This window comes from Poecilia latipinna, unplaced genomic scaffold, assembly GCF_001443285.1.
Source record: "Poecilia latipinna isolate Pla-1442-1.1 unplaced genomic scaffold, P_latipinna-1.0 Scaffold689, whole genome shotgun sequence".
Lineage (NCBI taxonomy): Eukaryota > Metazoa > Chordata > Actinopteri > Cyprinodontiformes > Poeciliidae > Poecilia > Poecilia latipinna.
The window spans coordinates 334206-353345 of NW_015113305.1; the positions used below are offsets into that span (position 1 = coordinate 334206).

At 39.1% G+C, this 19140-nt stretch overlaps 1 protein-coding gene across 19 annotated transcripts in view; it reads right to left on the reverse strand.

The window, feature by feature from the left end:
• The window catches only part of c2cd5 (C2 calcium dependent domain containing 5), a 34257-nt gene that overhangs the window by 4968 nt on the left and 10149 nt on the right, over nt 1–19140 (reverse strand). For 4 of the 19 annotated variants that reach the window (XM_015044745.1, XM_015044752.1, XM_015044755.1 and 1 more), the window contains 20 exons: nt 19001–19036; nt 16640–16748; nt 13644–13739; nt 9754–9868; nt 9563–9661; nt 9365–9476; nt 9178–9257; nt 7749–7935; nt 7496–7660; nt 6540–6680; nt 6400–6463; nt 6249–6310; nt 6055–6153; nt 5836–5925; nt 5669–5735; nt 5355–5447; nt 4869–4901; nt 4435–4764; nt 981–1174; nt 744–890 (listed from right to left, as the gene is read on the reverse strand). In XM_015044745.1, the coding sequence (XP_014900231.1) occupies nt 744–890; nt 981–1174; nt 4435–4764; nt 4869–4901; nt 5355–5447; nt 5669–5735; nt 5836–5925; nt 6055–6153; nt 6249–6310; nt 6400–6463; nt 6540–6680; nt 7496–7660; nt 7749–7935; nt 9178–9257; nt 9365–9476; nt 9563–9661; nt 9754–9868; nt 13644–13739; nt 16640–16748; nt 19001–19036 (2319 nt within the window). Of the gene's footprint in view, nt 1–743; nt 891–980; nt 1175–4434; nt 4765–4868; nt 4902–5354; nt 5448–5668; nt 5736–5835; nt 5926–6054; nt 6154–6248; nt 6311–6399; nt 6464–6539; nt 6681–7495; nt 7661–7748; nt 7936–9177; nt 9258–9364; nt 9477–9562; nt 9662–9753; nt 9869–12161; nt 12216–13643; nt 13740–16639; nt 16749–19000; nt 19037–19140 lie in introns of all 19 variants that reach the window. The other 15 variants (XM_015044747.1, XM_015044756.1, XM_015044763.1 and 12 more) reach the window with 12 other exon arrangements.

Sequence of the window (19140 nt, forward strand, 5' to 3'; positions counted from 1 at the left end):
CCGAGGGCAGCGCCCCCGCTCCCGTTAATTAGGGCCTTAGCCCAAAAAAAAAAAAAAAAAAAAAAAATGGATCAAACATAGACTCAGCAATATACGGATACAACTTGGAGAGGTATTTTATTCTGTAATCCAATTCAAATCACAGAGTGCAATATTTCATCTATCATTTTCTGTTAAGAAATTTTTATCTTTTTCCCAAAGCACAAAAAATGTTGAGAAAAATGATCTACTGAAAACATGCTTATGTACTGTTGGGTACATGCATGCATTACTTGGTCAGGCCTCTCTATGCACTATTTACTGGATCAATGCAGTGTGGCATGAGGGAGACCAGTCTCTTGTAAGGAAGCCCAGTTTTAAACCCAGCGGCTTTCGACCCTCCAGCATCGTTGGGGTTGCTGTGTCTCATCCTTTTCTTGACACTATCCCACAGATTGACTGTGGGGTTTAGTTTAGGTCAGTTTGCTGGTCAATCAAGTGCAGTGACATCATGGTCATTAAAAGCAAGTCTGATTACTTTTACAGTGTGAGCACGTCCCGAGTCCTAAACCTAAAACGAAATCTTTTGAATTTTCCCCCCAAATTTTCTTCACAATCATCTCAAAGTTGCATCTGTTTACATTCTCCTTAAATAAAGCTGTCCTAATATGCTTGCATACAGCACTCTGAAAAGCTGGCATGTATAAACTACGCTCTTCAGCATATAAGCAAAAAAATGTGCATTAGTGACTTTGTGTGGGTACCTGGTTCTTGTTGGGATTTTCCATTAAAACACAATCTTTCATGCTGTAGGACACCACTGCGTTGCCACCCAGAGCTGCTACGTGGGCTCGAACCATCGCAAACACCTCTGCGATGAACGAATGGAGGAAACCGCTAACTCCACCTTCCTGCAGAAAAAGCAAGCGCGTTTCATGCAACAAGAAGCACACCCAGTGGGCACAGGGCAGCGCAACGACCTCCTGCAGCATCAACCACACCTCTCGTAGGGATGTGGTCTCTCTGATGAAGAACATGTTGATGATTCCAAGGTATTTAATGATTCTGGTCCCAGGGAGGAAAGAGAGCGGCGTCATCTTCACCATGGTCACAGAACTGCCCCCAAAGGAGCGGCTGGAGCGCAGAGAGCGGGGGCGTCCCTCCGTCAGCGGACTGCAGTTCTCCAAAGACGAGACTGAAGGTCCAGAGAGAGAGAGAACAAGGCCAAGTAGAAGTGCAGGAGAAGGATGTGAAAAGGCCACAGGAGGAGAAGACAGGAGGGCAACAAAAAAAAAAAAAAAAAGAGAACAAGAAGGGAACTGAGACACCAGTAACCACTCGACAATGGAAAATATAAAAGCAGATATGAACTTTGATGCACAAATGAGGGATGTCGTGCAAAAACGCAACTGGGTTAGTGTTTGTACAGCAGGGCATGTACACTGATTCAAAGGTAGAGCAGAAAATGTTCAAACCCATAGAAAAGTCCTGATTTGTATGAAATTACTTTACATCAAACATTCAATCTTTCAGGCTCAAAATGCCAAAAATATAATAGACATTGTGTTAAACTTAATAAGAGCCAAAATCACAAATTAAAATTTTCAGGAATAAAAAAATAAAGCCTCTCTTAGTCAGCACAGCAACCAAACAATGTTTTGCATACAAGTGAAATTGATCCTCTTCTGTAATTATCTCCAGACACTAAGGCTAGACGACATGCCTGAACACTAAAGTTGAATGTTTTCTTTTGCAATTTTGTAAGTTTATAATTTTCACTTTAACAGCTGATGATTTAAAGTAATTTTCTATAATCTTGCGATAATCAATATTATTTTTCTTTGATTAATCTGTCATATTACCTAAGGGTCAACTGGCCCAAATGTAAATCAGAACAAAAAACAATTTTAATAAGTTGTAATAGAAGCTTTTAGATAATATGCAACTACATTTAATGTGTGATTTGAGCATTTTTTGAATATATTTCCGTAATTTATAAAAAAAAAATAAATAAAAAAATACAATGACTCTCAAAAGAGTCCACATCAAATAGATAAAGCAAAATCATTTCAAAGCATTTTCCAGATGCCTTAAACTTTTAAAGCAACAGAAATCCAGATTCCGAAATGAAATAAAACATCTAGAAGACAACAATTGGTTGAAACTCTTTTTGAAAGAAAAATATTATGGTGTACCCTGGAGTCTTAACAGGTATTTCTATATGTTTAGAGTCACAGTTTCATTCATTTATTTTTGTGCTGGTGCAGTTTAGTTTGGGAAATGTCACCTTACCAAAGATTTGTGAAGATCACTGTGCTTCAAAGTCCATTCAGGTGACAAAAACTCCACAAGTGCATCAAACTTGCCTTGGAGGCATTTATTAAAGAGCGCTACAAAATCTCATAAACATCACCTGTAGTCAAACTGAACAGGAGAATCGTCTAACGCATGCGGCTGGAGAGGTCAACAATTTTAGTCCAAATTCCAACCCAGCCAGAGTGTAAACAGAACTAATGAACAAAAGATTGGCAATAAGGTAGTAAAAGGTGGGAAATAAATGCTGAAGAAGAAAAAAAAAGTAGGGAGGTATGTACAAAAGAGCTTTCAAGGAATTGTAACTGTGCAGGAGTGATAGAGAACAAGTCACAACTTTCCATGGGTAGGAACAATTTTGAGCTCACCTGCGTTGTTAGTATGTCATGACTTTAAATGCAGCTTTGCACGTATTCGGTGTACAGCGTCGAGACAATCACTCGGGAAAGTGCGCGCTGCCGTGCATGTCATGCAACTGAGGTACAGACAGACAGAAAATGTCTGCAGACAGACAGACAGACCTGGGCACAGCTGTTTTACAGGTGCGAATACAGTGCTTACAGTGAAATATCATGAGAGAATTGTTCTAATTCTTTGGTATTTGTGAACGAGGCTTGAGACATGGAAACGGACAGAGACAGCTATAAGCTGAGCTGAGCACACGTACACAAACCAGAGAGTGAAAGGTGCTTCACTGTGTAGTGCAGTTACCTGATGAAGTTTCCATCCGTCAAACCAGGAACCTTCAGAGCCAAACATTACACACACTGTGCACAGGACTGAAAATCAAACTAGCTCTTGTAGAGAAGCACTGCCCCCAGCCCCCATCCTACCATGATGATTTGTTCACAATATTGAGTCCAACGTTTTCACCTCCAGGTGCATCTCAGTAGATTACGCATGTCATCAAAATGTTATTTTATTTCAGTTGGACTCATATGATAGGTCAATTACACAGAGCGATGTGTATATTTTTGTTCATGTTGATGATTTGAGCTTGCAGGTCATGAAAACTCAAAATGTTACTCACTGAATTTGAATATGACACACAATAAAAATACAAAAATACCATGTTATGGCCTACGCAATCAGGGAGAAGACTGTTGAATTAGTTGAACAGCAGTCAGGGTTCCTTCTTAGGGAGTGCAAACACAAAATGTCATTGGTAAAGAAGCTGGATTTTCAGACTGAAGTATCTAGGTATAGTAATGGAAAGTTAAGTGGAAGGTAAAAGTGTGATGCATAAGCAACAAGGATTGAAAGGGGAAGTCCATTCAAGAGTTTGGGGAAGGAAAAAAATTCTACAGACAACAGCTGGAGTCTGTTCTAAAAGCTACCACAGATTGACGTATCTAGGATAATTTTCTTTACCCTAACACTAGTTTTCTTTCACTGCAGCATTCCGAACAACCACCTTTACTGTCAATTACATTTTCCACAAGAAATGCAAGGCGAGTGTGCCTGTGGAAGCTGTCTGTGACTTTCAGGGGGAAAATGTCAAGTCAGCAATTAACTTTTTACTGGACTTATGTAATAAGTGTGTAACAGAAGCTGAATTTTAGGTTTTCATTAGCTGTAATTTCTAATCATCAAAATTAACAAACAAAAAAAAGGCCAATATATAAAACTATATGTAATGGATTTTTATTATATACTGCTTTCACCTTTTGAACCAAATAACTGAATTAAAGTACCTTTTGGACGACATCCTAATTTATTGAGATGCACCTGTTTTTCCAATAAAGCGTGTCACATTTCCTCAACCTCGGAAGATTCGCTGATGCAAATGCGGAGTGGAATCAAAGGAAGTTTTCATGCAGATTTTACACGAGTGCAAAAAGGGGGGTGGGGGGGAAAGCTGCATAGTGTGTGCAAAAAGATAACTGCCCTTGGAATTATGAAAGGTTCACATGGCTACAGGCATTTTCAAGCTAAGCTGCCGATTGCGATCCCTCCGAAAGGGGCTGGACGTGAGCTTGTAAAACTAATCTGAATAGCCAGTGCTTTGATTTGGAAAAATGCTACATCTCTCCCCACCGGCATGCATGGCGGGGTGTGTGAGTGTGTGTGTGAGTGCGAGTGTGAATCGGCGTGTGCGAGACTGCTCGTGAAACTGTGTTCTGTATTTGTGGGTATGATCACCAGAGTGTGCTAGAGACTGTGTCCTCCTACTTGTCTTAACTGATCCTCGTCTTATGGTGTGCGCTTTCAGCCTAAGCAGCTCTAGCCAGGTGCTGCATCTGTCTGCAAAGGAACCGTAATCAACGGAGGCAGCTGGAGAAAACACACGCGCACACAACACACGCGCGCAAAAAATAAAATAAAATACACACGCACGCAACCCACAACCGAAGATACACAACAACAACAACAAAAACAATAAAAGAGAACAAAAAACATACAAGACACAAAAAAACAAACAAACAGAAAAGAACAAAACTGAATGAGGCTTTTGAGAGCGGTTTAAGAAAACTGTCCGAGACAAAAGGATAAAAAGTCAAAACATGACAAGTGTAGTAGTTTCGGTAGCAGGGAGGTGGGGAGAAGGGAAGAAAGGAAACGAGGTGGTGGCTTACCTCTGGACGAGACAATGGTATTTTCTGGGACACCTGCCATGCCACACACACACACACACACACGCACACACGCACACACACACATATATATAAACAAAAACCTGGTAGACATCAATCAGTGTTCAGTATTTTTTCTTTTCCTCTTACCAACAACTCAAGTTCAACAAAAATCTACCTCTGCAACTCGATTTTGACACTCGGATCGTTTGGCGTAAATAAAAACCACAAAGTTTCACTGCTTTTCACACATTTTCTACCAAAACTCAACGCTGCCAAATCTAGTTTCACGGAGCAAACAAGTCACAGTGGGGTGCTACTGTTTGTTTACCTGTTGAATGAACCACAACCAGCTGACTTTGGCAGAGTTTTGCAGCTGGGGTGAATAAAGAGACTGTCCCTGAAGTGTTAATGAAGTAAGGCAGATGAAGAGGCTCAGAGAGCAAAACCCCACCAAAAAAAAACAAAAAAAAAAAAACTAAATAATACCTGAAAATTTGGAAGAAGTTTGAGTGTTGGTGGATGACGAGTCAGCGCACAACTCCAGAGGAAACTGCAGCTGCTCTTCGGTCTCATTCCCACCTGACAAAAATGGACACTGTTATCCACATGTCGCCCGGATTTATCCACGTTCCGGGGGCAATTTCATGTAGTTTATTCAAAACACACTCCCTGTACCTCCTCTCAGCTTCTGAGCTTTGTGAGATGAAATGAAAATGATTGTAGAGTGATAAAATGTGGGGAAAAAAAGCTCAAGGGATGTTTGTACTTTTACAAGGCACTCTACACTTAATCAGACAGACCTTTGGTAATAAACCTCTCCTGAGTCTGGTCCTGGTCAAACGTCATGGCGACAGCCGTCACCGAAACCTAATCAAAAGAAGAATAAATTCATAATAATTTTGTTTGGAAACTAAAGAAAGTGAGATAATTTCCTCTGATAAACCAGAGATTGCCTCCAACATCTCACCTGAATGAGCTCTTCTTCTGGCACTGCTACAGTGAAGTTGAGATGACAAAGACAGCAGGGTATATTGGAGCGCAACTTGAAATAAAAACTCTGAAACAAATAAGAGAAAAAACAAACAAACTGTGAACTATTTTTTTGTTAGTTGGATCGGAGTTAGAAATGGCTCTTAGGGTTGTAACGGTTGCCGACCCCTTTTCTAGATCAATAAAGATAGTCTACCTTCAGCAGATTCTCACAGAGGTCAGTGAAGATCTTGTTCAGGCTTTGGTTAGAAAGGTTGGCATTGCTCAACCTCAGGACCCTAACCGATGTAAACATCTGTAATATAACGTTAAAATACATTTTGGAAGCTTACAAAAGCAGATATATCATCATAACGGGGTCACTTTAAATAGGTTTAAACTGCTCTTTACCTGTACTGCCGTAGTCCAGTTATAAATCCCAGGCATGGTCTCAGTGTTGCAGGTGTAGAAACCTGGAAAACAGAACGGACACAAACATGCCTTTAAATCTGAGAGGGTGGAGAGACAAGATGCAACTGAAACGGAAAGTAATGGGCCAAACCTGTGGGGGGAGATGCATCGATAAGGAGAGAGTGGATGTCCTCCACAGCGTCTGTGTCGTCAATCTAGGAGAAAAACAACAGTTTCAGCTTCCTACAGATTTACGTGAACACACGGGTCATCATTTCCACATTTCTCCACCTCCAGGACAAACGCATCCTTTTTGCCGTGCGACAGGTCCAGTTCTGACACTTCATCGGAGCTCTCCGAGTGCGAGCGGAAGAGTCGGGATCTGTGTCTGGGCTCGGGGATCGGAGAGCCCACCCCTTCCTCCGTCAGCTCCTGTAAGCAAACAGACAGGAAGTTATTGACCGGCAGAGCCGCTACCTGCAGGACGCATCGGTTCTGACTGTGCACAAACTAAAATCACAGTTAGTGACAATTTACATGCTAATCATATGCAGCTTTGCTGATACAAACACACACACACACACACACACACACACACACACACACAGACCTTGTGTAAAAAAAAAACAAAAACAAACATTAAATATCCAACGGTACAGTGAGTAGATCTGGTGAGAGTTGCTCATTATTTGGTTCACAAATCTCCAATTAAGAGTTGTTATACAGTTACAGCACCGGTGCTCTAGTGTTGTGGTTAACTGAGTGAAGTGTTGCTCATGCTTTGCTGAAACTCCGAGCTGAAATCCAACATGCTCAGTACCAGGTTTGTGCTGCAGAACACCTCAGGGTCCAGAGCAAATAATTTCTTTGATGGTCAGAGAGAGACAAGAAGTCTATCATGATTTCAAACAAAACAAAACAAAACAGAGCAGGCACACAAAGAAAAACATTTATTGGCTCAAAAGTGACAAAAGAAAAAAAAAAAATTGTTTCATGTTTTGCATCTGGCGTGATTTGTCATTTAAACATCAAATACATTTTTAATATAAATGTATGTTGGTGTGAAAGGTTGAGATTTTTTTTAGATGAAAGAGTTATTATTATTGAGGATTTTCATGTTCCACATTTAAGCTAAATTTGGCTGCATGCGTACTGATATGTTTCTGAAAATCTACTTTGGCACAGCAAAGACAAAGGTCACCCTCTATAAACTCCTGCAGTCTACAGCCAACATGACGCCTCCTTACCGGAGGGTTTATTTGGTGGAGCTCCTTGTTCTTGGCGATGGTGTCGTTTATCCTTTTCTGGATGGACTGGATGTGCTGCTCGTTGTTCAGGTCACCGGAGGTCTTCCCAGCTATCTGGATGCCCCCGGGTGCAGGCAGAGCCGTCAGGTACACTCCTGTAGCAGACTGAAAAATAGAACATATGTTCTACAACGGACTGAGGTCAGCCATGCAGGTAACTGACTTTTCAAGACAGTTTAAAACGCTGTCTTACAGCAAGACCCAGCAGCATGTTCTCGCCGACGCTGATCTGTATGTGCAGACCGAACAGAGCATTCATGCTCCGGAGCTTCAGCTTATTCATCAGCTGAGTGTGCAGCTCGTATTCCATGAAAGGCAGCAAGTTTGAGATGGCGGTCGCGTTCACTTCTCCCTGAGCTTTCTTTTTCAGACGACACAGCCTGGAAGGTGAGAATCAGTGACATTTAGGGTGCCCTTAAAGACTTATAATTCATTCAATTATAATAAAAAAAAATTGTTTTTTCACCTTTGTGTATAGAACTGAGAAGTAAAGAAATAAAAAAAATATATAGTGCATTTCAAATCTAGATATCTAATCTATTCTAAATGTTATACAGCCAAATATCCTGTCTTCCTTTTTTTTTATTTGGACTGCCGCTCAAGTAATTTTTTTTTTTGGAGTAAATCTAGATAAACTTAAAGGTGACAGAAAAACATGAGATAAATTTGCTTTTATGTATGACTGAATATGAATTCAGATCAGAAATAACGAAGAGCTGCCGCGGTCTTGGCACTCGGAAATGAAAACGATTTTTTTAAGGGCCTGGTTTCTGATCCTCCTTCTTCTCACTGAAGCTGCAATAACTCAGTGAATCACAGCGTGAATCAATACAGACTGCTGAATCAACTGGTGCAAAAGTACATATGGAATGATGTGAGTGAATCTGATGCAGTCTGCAGCCTACACAGAGTCTATGAACAGGAAATATATTAGATGATATTAGTGCAAATGCAGAGTGGCTTAACTTACACATAACAGGTAATCAAGATATTGTTCAAAACCTAACCAATATATTTTATGTAACTGCCTTAACTCCTGCTTTTATTCATTTTCAATTATTTATTCTTCAAAGATGACCATAAAGTTATCTGCATTGTCTAAGTTTGCACTCATAGGTGCATTGAGGTAAATTCACATATCACCAACAGATTAAAGGCTTTTAGGAATTAAATTCAATTAAAGTGAAATTTGCAGATAGATTCATTCTATGGAGCTTATATAAATCCTATATTTAGTTTTCCTAAAAAGTAGAACATCTCAGATAAACCAAAAAATTATAATGACACACAAGTGTTTCCCTACACTGTAAAGTATGTCCATGTAGTAAAGGTTAGATGCAGTCAATATGTAAACCCATTTTTGCATGAATTTGCATGAGTCTGCTGAGGTGCTAAGGAGGCTCAGGTTGCTTTAACAGCAGCCAATGTGTGTGTGTGTGTATATATATGTATATATATATATATATATATATATATATATACTTATATATATATATACACCCACACACACAAGACATATATTGAATTGAACTGGGTTCCGTTTTTTTCTCATCAATGTCGCCATAAAGCACTTTGGCCCTTTAAAAAAATGTCAGATAAGAATGACAACTGTGCCGTTTTACCTGGCCTGAATGAGGCAGCCTTTCCCTGTGACTGCTGCCTCCGCTGGCAAGTCGATTGTTGTGAATAACACATCTGGAACCTTAAAATAAAGGAATATTTTGCGTTTTATCCACTTTTTATTCCTTGACCAGGTTAAGTAAAACCCAAACGGTGGCGATCTATTTTTGGAAACAAGAAATTTGCTACCTTTTGCCGCCTGCAGTTGTAACAATATGTGAGCTGGGCAGGAAACGGCATGTTGAGCTCGTCATATGGGATGTGACAGAAGCCACAGCTTGGAGGTGATGGATCATCGAACCTGTCAAAAAAGCAAACCCTGTGTGTATAAGCAAACGAAAGTCCACAAGATTTTACCTAAAATTACACCAAGAAACTCAGATCAACCTGTGGTCGGTGCTGCCGATGTCGAGGCAGCCTTCACGCATGTACCGAGGATTCAAGATGGTGGCTGTCCCTGATGCGGACAGAATACACACCTCTTCACTGTAATGAGAAAAGTAAAAGTTGAAAGTGAGAGACAATGAATGTAAAATGCAAAGATGCAACACTTTTCTTATTTCGTTCACACAACATACCAGATGCTTGTGTTCTCACTGTAACCTACAACAGCATGGCAACCAAGAGCTTTGGCATGAGATTTAATTTCCTGACGAATCTCTTCCCACCAGGCGTCACGCGTCTCGGGTTCATCTGCAAAACACAAAATTGTGATTCAGTGAGCTTTCATAGAACAGGAAAAAACGAGCTGAAAACGAGTTTTTCCAAAACTAAACACTGGGATTGAGGTAATGGCAGAGTCTGAGTTTGCATCCAATCTAACCTCATTAATTTACACAAAATATCTATACAGCCAACAGAAACTAGTTTTTTTTTGTTGTTGTTTTTTTTCTGTTGATTTATGAGTTAAATTGGTGTACCAAAGCAAGCAGAAACCAATCGTCATTTCGTGAGACGAAGTTAAAGTGAAAATGGTTGGTGAGAATTAGGGGATGATGAAGTTATTGTCAAGGTCTTGACCAGGAGTCAAAGGTGCTTCATATCATGTGTGGAAATACACATGCTCTGAAACTTCATCACTCTCTTTCACTACCAGGAGAAACAGAATGGCTTTATGAGGCCACTTTTACCCCTCTGCTTTTTCATAGAATCTACCATTATAAAAAAACTGATTATATGGTTAGAAAGTGAACCTAGAAAACTAAGGGGGTGTAGGACTTTGGTGTTACCCTGAGCCTTCAAGAGAAAGCTTTGAGGAATGAGGGTGTTAAGAGAGTGTGGTCTGGTTTTCTGCACTGAGGTAATGGCGCAGTTTACACTGCTGGACAGCTACCTGAGCAGCAAGCCGGACTAATTAAGTAGTTTATATTAGCCTGTTATACTAAGGTTTTTACTGATTAAAGAACAGAATGACAAAAAGAGAAGATGCTATGAAATAAAAATGCTTACATTCATTCTTCTAATTTTATCAGGTGTTTATTTTATAATTTGCTTAAGTTTATCTATACATTTTAATATATATACAATGGAATATCGCTAATTACCATAATAGTCTCATTATGGTAACTATTTTGGAAAAAAATATTAAAAATATCAGGTGTAAGATGATGTTTTACATTTCTACTTGAAATGCTTGTGTGAATACCAAAGTACTATGAAGCAATGGTATTTTACTGAGGGTAACTGCACACACCAGCCTGGGTGAGGTTGAAGGTTCAGGGTAACTTTGTTTCTTGGGAGAAAGTCATATATTTCTCCCCTAAACCCTAATTACATTATGTGGCAGAGAAAATATCTACTGGTAGATAATCCCCGGGGCTCTGAAAGAAGTAAAAAAAAAAGAAAAGAAAAAAAAAGACTTAGCCCTTTAACTGGTACAAATAAGCAAAAAGCATTTAATATATAAAAAAGTTGTACTTCCTGTGGTCTCGCGAGGTTTTCTTATACACATATGTTTTTGACATTTTGTGTTAGAGTCTAACACTTACAAGCAGAGAGACTGTTTTCACACACGTTTGCATGAACAAAGAAGACGTAAATAAACCTATGAGCCATCCAACATCACTCCCTGGGAGGGCAACATGCGGATGAAACTTAACCGTGAGATGAAGGCGAGGAATGAGTGAGGGCAGAAGAGCGAGTGTTCAAACTGAAACGGATGAAGAATAATGACAGACCCCCACTGTGGGTTCCTTTAAACCAGTAGCAGCAGCATGTCGCCACAGGCACAGGCTCACCAACGTGCACACTCATGGCCATGTGCACGTTCATGGCCAAAGAAGGGCCATATTCATCCACTAGAGTCCGTCAAATCCGAACAGGCTTTTCTCAAGCCCGTGGCTTTTCCCATCATACGTATCATATCCAGAATATATTTCATCAATACAGTCAATCTGCCTCCATCCATCCATCCCTGCATTCATCCATCCATCCATCCATCCATTCATCCTTCCGTGCTCACTCTCAGTATGAATACGGCCCAGGGAGGCAGGGATGAACATGCCCAGTAGATGGCTCTTTGTCACAGAGTAAACCTCCTAAACCTCCTGCGGTCTAGACAGGTTTGACCACAATGCCAGTTCAGGAAGCATCACAAACAGCGCCAGGCAAAACAACGTCAGGGGAGAGCTCTAATGTGCAGCACGATGAGTTGGGTGTCTGCGCGCGCATGTGGAGTGGGGTAGCCAGGCCAGGCTGGATGGGGTGGGGGGTGACAACATAGAGCATGCTCAGCTCAGCACACACTCACACAGAATCAAGAGAGGAGGAGGGCAGCTCAGTGAATTCAGTTTTTAGCTATCAGGCTATGTTTTTTTTTTTTTTTTTTCTTATTGATTCATCTGTAGATAGCTAAGCTAGCTAGTCTATACTGATTGAATTTCAGCGTTCGATGACAACTTAGAAGGCACAACAAGCTTAACTTCACTGAGCTACCATCACTCTGGTGGAGTGAGAGCAGTAAAAGGGGGGGGGAGGGGGGAAATACCTGCAGTGACACTATTCCAGTCTAGCAGTTTGTATGAGCGCGTGTTACCCAAAGCTGGGCCAGAACACACCGTTAGTACAGAAGAGAGAGAGAGAACAGAAGAGACAGTCTAACAAACAAGCACAGCACAACAGCAGCACTCCACAATCACTAATGCAAAGACACACTAACGTCAGAGCTACTGGAACTACCTCAAGGGAGACTCATGAGGAACGGAGATGTTACAAAGCTTCAGGACTGGCTAAAATTATAAAGAGACAAAGACCAGAAGCAATGCAAAACAAAAGCATGCGACACGAGTCAACTCTAGTCGAGGTCACGTCACACAGACGACGTCTGATGTTTTTCTTACAAATGAGGGTGTTTTATGCTGAGAATTTGCTTAAATCAAGTGTGTTGAGAGATCAAGTATCACCTTGATGGGGAGATGCAGCAGCTGAACTAACCTTACTTTATTGCGCACCTACCTAAAATTTGTCCATGTAATAAATTGAATAATTTAAATACTTTATGGGTAGGCTATACACTCATCTGCCACTTCTAAAAGGTACACTGGTCTGTTAAATTGTTTAACACAAATGGTGAGCAAGTTACTTTTAATGTAGGATGTTTGCCAGAGCCAGACACGCCGGTTGGAGTATTTAATCTTCTTGTACTACCATCTCTTTACAGAAAGTGATCTGAGAAAAGAGGAAATATACGAGTTGCGCGAATTAAAATGCATTGATGTTAGAGGTCAGATGAGAATGGTCAGGATAGTTTAACGTGATAGGAAGGAAACAGCTCAAATAACCACCCTTTAAAGGACAGGATGTCATAGTGAATATACTCAATGTGAAAGCATGCAACTTTTTAAATGACAGTTTTGTGACTATTTGAGTATGCATTTACTTGGCAATCCCTGCCTCTCTCCATCTAATTTAGAAGTTCTGTAATTCTTAATGCATCATTAAATGTAGATTATAAATAATCATTTCTCCCTTTTTGCCAGCTATTGAGTTAATTTAAAACAGTCTTTGACTAATATTGTCTTTATTAGGGGTTGTAGACTCAACATTTACTTCTAACAACATAATGAATGGATGCATCTGGGTTTGTACCAACCTGGTACTGGTAAGCAGGGGCGCAAGTACGCACTTTCTTAGGTGTATGCAGAAATATAATGGAAAATAATAGGAAATACCTGGACTCTATGGAAAAATGTTAAAACTAAAATGCTACGTGTCCCTTTGTGCTCACCCATTTGTCAAAAATGGCTCCAAATGAAACAGACCGTGCAACACCGTTTTCAATAGAGATCACTGCTAACTGGGTCATGCCTGTGTTCTTCCCTGCTTAGTCTTATGCTCAAACAAGCCTCATTTAATAGCTTTGAACAAATGACTAATGCAAATCGCTAAGGCATTTTGTAAAAAATATTTAAAAATGAATCACTTGAGAGTAAGAGGATACAGCTACACCTTCACCTAGGATTAGACCAACCTGTCACATTCCACAGTCTGTCCTGACTCTTTCTCTGTCTTCCTGTCATTTTTCTCTCCATCCTCACAATTGATTGCCGTGAACTCTGTATTAAGTCTGTTTAAAAAATACAAATCACATGTAAAATAAAAACATATTTTATTTTTAAATAATGTTGTTGAAGAACAGTTACTGACTGGGTACTGCATCTGATCAGACTAATCAAGTATATTACAACAAAACTAAAGTAAAGAACTTTAAATTTGAGTTTATCACTGTCAACTTTTATTATTTATCCGTTTTATGATTCACCAGTTAAAAAAGTGATTACTGTCTGAATGTCAGAACAACAACAACAAAAATACAAAAAATCTAAATTTTTCTTGCTAAAATCTATTATATTATAAATGCAGCACATAGATCCAGGACAACAGTGACCTGTCATGTTACTAGTAACTCAAGTCAGATTTTTCATACACAGACATAATTATCTACCATCTTTCAACCACTTTAAAAAGCTTTTTTCATCCTTAAGACATCTTTATCCTTCTCCCTCTTCCACTTTGTTTTGTGCCAGCTTTCGTTTCTGCCTCTCCATCTTAAGCTTCGTGCCACCAGATGACAACACGATTCAAATGGAAAAAAAATAAATAAAAATAATTGCGCAATGGAGCGCCAACATTTGCATAAATAAAAGCGACACTGCTGGCTCGGCTCGCGCACACTCAACACAAACCTCTGGCACCGGCACTATAATTCAGCTTTTAGAGCGACAGGCGGAGTTGGGTGAAGGAGCAGAGGGGCGTCTAATCAGTGCTGCGCCTTTGTTATTGATTACATCATTTACACATGCACAAAGCTGTTAAATATAGAAAATGTCGGCTAGAAATCCTTTTCCCGCCAGCACACCTGTGCATTGCATATAGTGCATACCCACTTTGTGTGCCACTGCTGGAAAGGTATACCTAATAAAGTGGCAGATGAGTGTATATAAGTGGTAATACATGTGATAGCAACGAAAGAATCGCAGTCAAGTATCCTAAAAAGTCTTAAAGCCTATACTCTTGGTTCTCCAGGGGCTTTCCTGATCCATTAATGGCTGGATTAATTTTTGCTACGTGACAGATTAAAATTTTTTTAAATGCATATGTTCCTAATAGGATCAAATAAAATTGAGAAATAATAATTATCAAGGAAACATTTTATTAGGAGCTTAAAATCTACAGTTGATTTTATACATAAATGATTTTACACCATTGTTGATCCCGCTCCTTAATGACATAGAAACGAGAAAATACCCATGTATAAGAGTCGTTTATTCCAATACAATAAATTAGATAGCAAATTTCAAATGTAGTATTTTTTTCAGGTCTCCTGTGGCCTTCTTAAAAATGCCCAACCTATCTGAACCCCATCCACATTTATGAGCTGTTCACTTTGTAGAATCAATGTCGTTGTCATTCAGGGATCAAAGACAAACTGGACAATCATCAAAAATATCAGCTATCAATCCAATGCTTATTTAGGTTTGTGGTTGTACTCAAAGTCAAGGCTATTTTTGATCTTATTCCTATTACATGTGTTGGATAGAGAAAAAAAAAAAAAAACATCTGGTCCTTGTCAAATCTTTAAAGATGTGAATACAAACACAGCTGAATATGAGCACATTAAGTACTCTGTGTCATTATTTAATCAAAATAAAGTCAAAAAGTTTTTATGAAGTATGAGTTTAAGTCGAAGCCTGGAGCTGTTCACCAACATATTTAACATTAAGAACAGACATTTTTTAAAAAGTTAAAATATTCTGCTGTTTGTTGCTCTAACAGTATCGAAGTGTGTGTTACCACAAGGCCAAAAACAAAATAAAACAGCTTGATTTAACATTTCCTACACATAAGTAAGGAAAGGCTTTCAAAGCTCTCTTCAGAATACTTAAAGAGCTCCTTACTCTTCAGAAAGATAAATAATCCACAACACATTCAGCTAAATGCGGTGGACTTGTTCTGCAGCTGAAAGACCAGAGTCCATTTTAATCATTAAATTAACCATAAAACCTTCTGCACAGATTGAATTACAAAAGATGTGGGTGCATAAAGTAATAAATTCTTGTTTCATTTGACCCAGCCAAATTTAAGACCTCATCATGATTAAAATACTGTGCAAAAGCAAATGGCAGAGACATAACTGAAACAAAATCTTAAGCAATTTAAAAACAAAATTCATACTGCAAACTGCATACTGTTACATTTAGCATTCTCTATAAATGCCCTGTGCTTTATGGGTTAATATTGTAAAATTGAAAAAGAAGGTTATCAAAAGTTTTATTAATCACACCTCAGACCTGCTAAGGACCAGAATGTTTTTTTTTTTTGTTTGTTTTTTTTTTTTTTAACGTTTTGCAACATGAACCACTACAAATAAACGGGATGCTCCCATTTTCTTTAGTGCCAAATAAACCAAGTTAAGTACAAATGATAAACCTATTTAAACACTCGCGGTGGGACAGAATATTAGAGAAACATCACTTCACTCTGTTGCAACTTGCAGCCAACACCACTACACAACACAATATCTGGAGCCATGCACCACTATTGTATGTCAACCCAGCTAAAGTAGCCACTACAGCATATGGACACACACAAACACAAAAAAAAAATATGAGGTGAAAGTTGTCCACATACATAAATTGTGTGACAAGTGACAATGTTTTACCCTTCTAAGTATTTGCATCAAAATACTCATACTCATAGCACTCATACCCCGAGGAGCAACTTTCACCTGTTTCAGAGCTCAAACATTTCCTTCAACACATTTATTTATTTATTTTTTTTCTGGCACAAAGACCATACACAGGAAAACCGAAAAACATAGGAGGATCATGGGCAGCATTGACTATCAGCCAGGTAAAACAAGACCAGACACTCAACATGACACACTCGGTCAATGGAGGAGTGCACTCACATCCTGTTACAACAGACAAGCCGCATTCGGATCCTAGTCCGTTGCCGTGAACTCACCGGGGTTGTGTATGCGATCCAGCAACTTAACAGAACGAGCACTGACCACGCCGCCGACGTGGACCAGAAAACCCGGCGGGAAAGAAGTCAGGGTGAAGAAGGGGAACTCCTGTTGATTAAGAAAATAGAAGCAGATCTGTCAATTTTGGAAAGAGACAGAAAAAAAAACAACTGTTTTACTAACATCTAACTAATTTTAGGTTTATTATAAAGCTTCATTGTTTCAAATGGTAAGGTAATTTTATAAACCTGAGAAACACTTAAACGCCATGTTCTTTGCAGCTAAATGATTATTTTTGAAACCAATCTTTGAGTGTTGTATGTAGACTTTGGTAAAAAAAAATTCAAAAAAAGCAGAGTTGGTTTAGGTGTGGACATGCAGAGTGTAACAAAAAAAAAAAAAAAAACATGCAAATGTTTAACCCAGAGAATTGAACACCTGCTCAATATCAGCTTACAGCTGAAAAGACAAATAAGCAAATTTGAAAAAGACTGAGAAACAGTTGAAGTCAAGGCATTTCGAAAATTCGGATTTGACACACAGTTTTATATTTTGTTGAGGATCAGAACGACTGATGGCATGCTCAATTTTGACCATCACCAAGGCAACCGGTAATCTGCCTCCAATTATGCTGCAAATTCATGCACTCATACACAAAGGAATCTGGAAAACCTTACTTCCCATTGGCATTCCTTCATATTGAAAAACGGGGAAAGTTGTGATTTCTAATCATGCAGGATCGGTATGAGATGAAAGGTTTTGGCAGGTATCAGGCAGGAATACAATTCATTTCTTTTGTGCCCAAAAAAATCTCAAAATAGCCACAAAACTGTCTGATGTTTTCTCCCACTCAGAGCAACAAGTTAATTATGAGGTGAATATTAGAGATGCACCAAGACAGTTTAAGAATTTTTTTTTTTTTTCTTATGTCTCAGCCAGTCCTTGGTAGATTTTGTTTCGTATTTTGGATCATTTATTTATTTTTCTCCATACTCTGACATGTTCTCTGAGTTTTTTTTTTTTTTTTGCTTTGGCCAAACACGTTCTCTATTTTGTAACCAAGTAATTTAAACTGAGACACATCTGTCCACAAAACTTCATGCCATAATTCCTGGTCTTTGTCTACATTCATTTTGGCAACTTTAGTTTGGCCTTCATGCTTTTCTTCAAGAGCAAAGGTTTAATTCATGCACATCTCCCATGAATCATAAACATGTGGAGTCATTTGTAAAGACTTCCCCTGTGGATTAGCGATAGGAAAAAGGCTGCTTTAGGCCTCTTCATGTCATTTGAGGGTTTTCAGAAATTTCTTATTGTTCCTCTGAGAGTCGGACTAGAGCCCTTTGGCAAATGTTTTACATGTATCCCACTTAGTGGGATACATGTAAAACATGTATCCCACTATAGTTACTAACTATAAGTAACTATAACCCACTTATAGTTAAGTGTATAAAGTGAGTTATAAATTAACCCACTTTATACAGTGGGTTAATTTATAGTTATTTTCTTAATGTATGTTTTTTGACTTAAATGTTCTTGCTGATAAAATTTTAATTAATTATCCATATTAACATAATCTCTGAAGACCTATTTTTTTTTTCATGAATGCACCCTGTCCAGAAATGTCAGTCATGAAAAATGCTACATCCAGTTTGAAATGCCAATCCTGTTATACAGCTTTTTTTGTTTGTTTTTAAATATTAAGAAAACCATTAACAGTCAAGGTTTTCTCTCACGCATGGCATGACATTGCCTCTGCACCAAATGCAAGTATTAATAACCAGTGATACTAGAAAGGCAACAAATACATTTTGAAAGCTGTTCTTGTATTGTTTTCTCATCTTCGGGAAGAACTGTGAATGATGTCGCCAGGTTAAACCGGCCACAGGATTCTGATCGGTGCATCTCTGTAGGGTTAGTGATGTCACTCTAAAAATAAAAATGTAAAAATAATCACTCGGGTAATTGAAAAAATTGAAAAGGATTGGATGTATTTAAAAATAAAGATTGTAAAAGTGATACACACATACCTCCACACACACACACCCGACACACCCCATCAGACTTAAAGAGAAGGCAACTCTTAGGCGTCTGGCCCTCCACCCAACATGCTTGTGACTATTTGGGCATGGTGGGAGTAAAACGAGCAAATATGACAAACGATCTTGCTCAACCCACCACCACCCAGGGAAGATCCACAAACAGCAGCAGAGGAGGGTCAGGTTAGGAGTTGACTGAGACTGCTTGGTGGTGGCCATCAGCTTAGTCAGGGTGTTTAAGGAAAAGGAAAAAAAAAAAAAAAAAAAAAAAAAAAGGTAGGTAGGCAGGGAGTGAGCGAGCGTCACACTGATGGGACATACCCTGGCGTTTAACAATAACCCAGAGGAGGATGCTCCCTGAGATGCACGAGTAATCAAGAGGACAGAAAAGGGAACATTATTTGGTCTTAAACAGGGCACACCATTTATATACGTTACCAGTGCAAATGAGAAATCTCTCA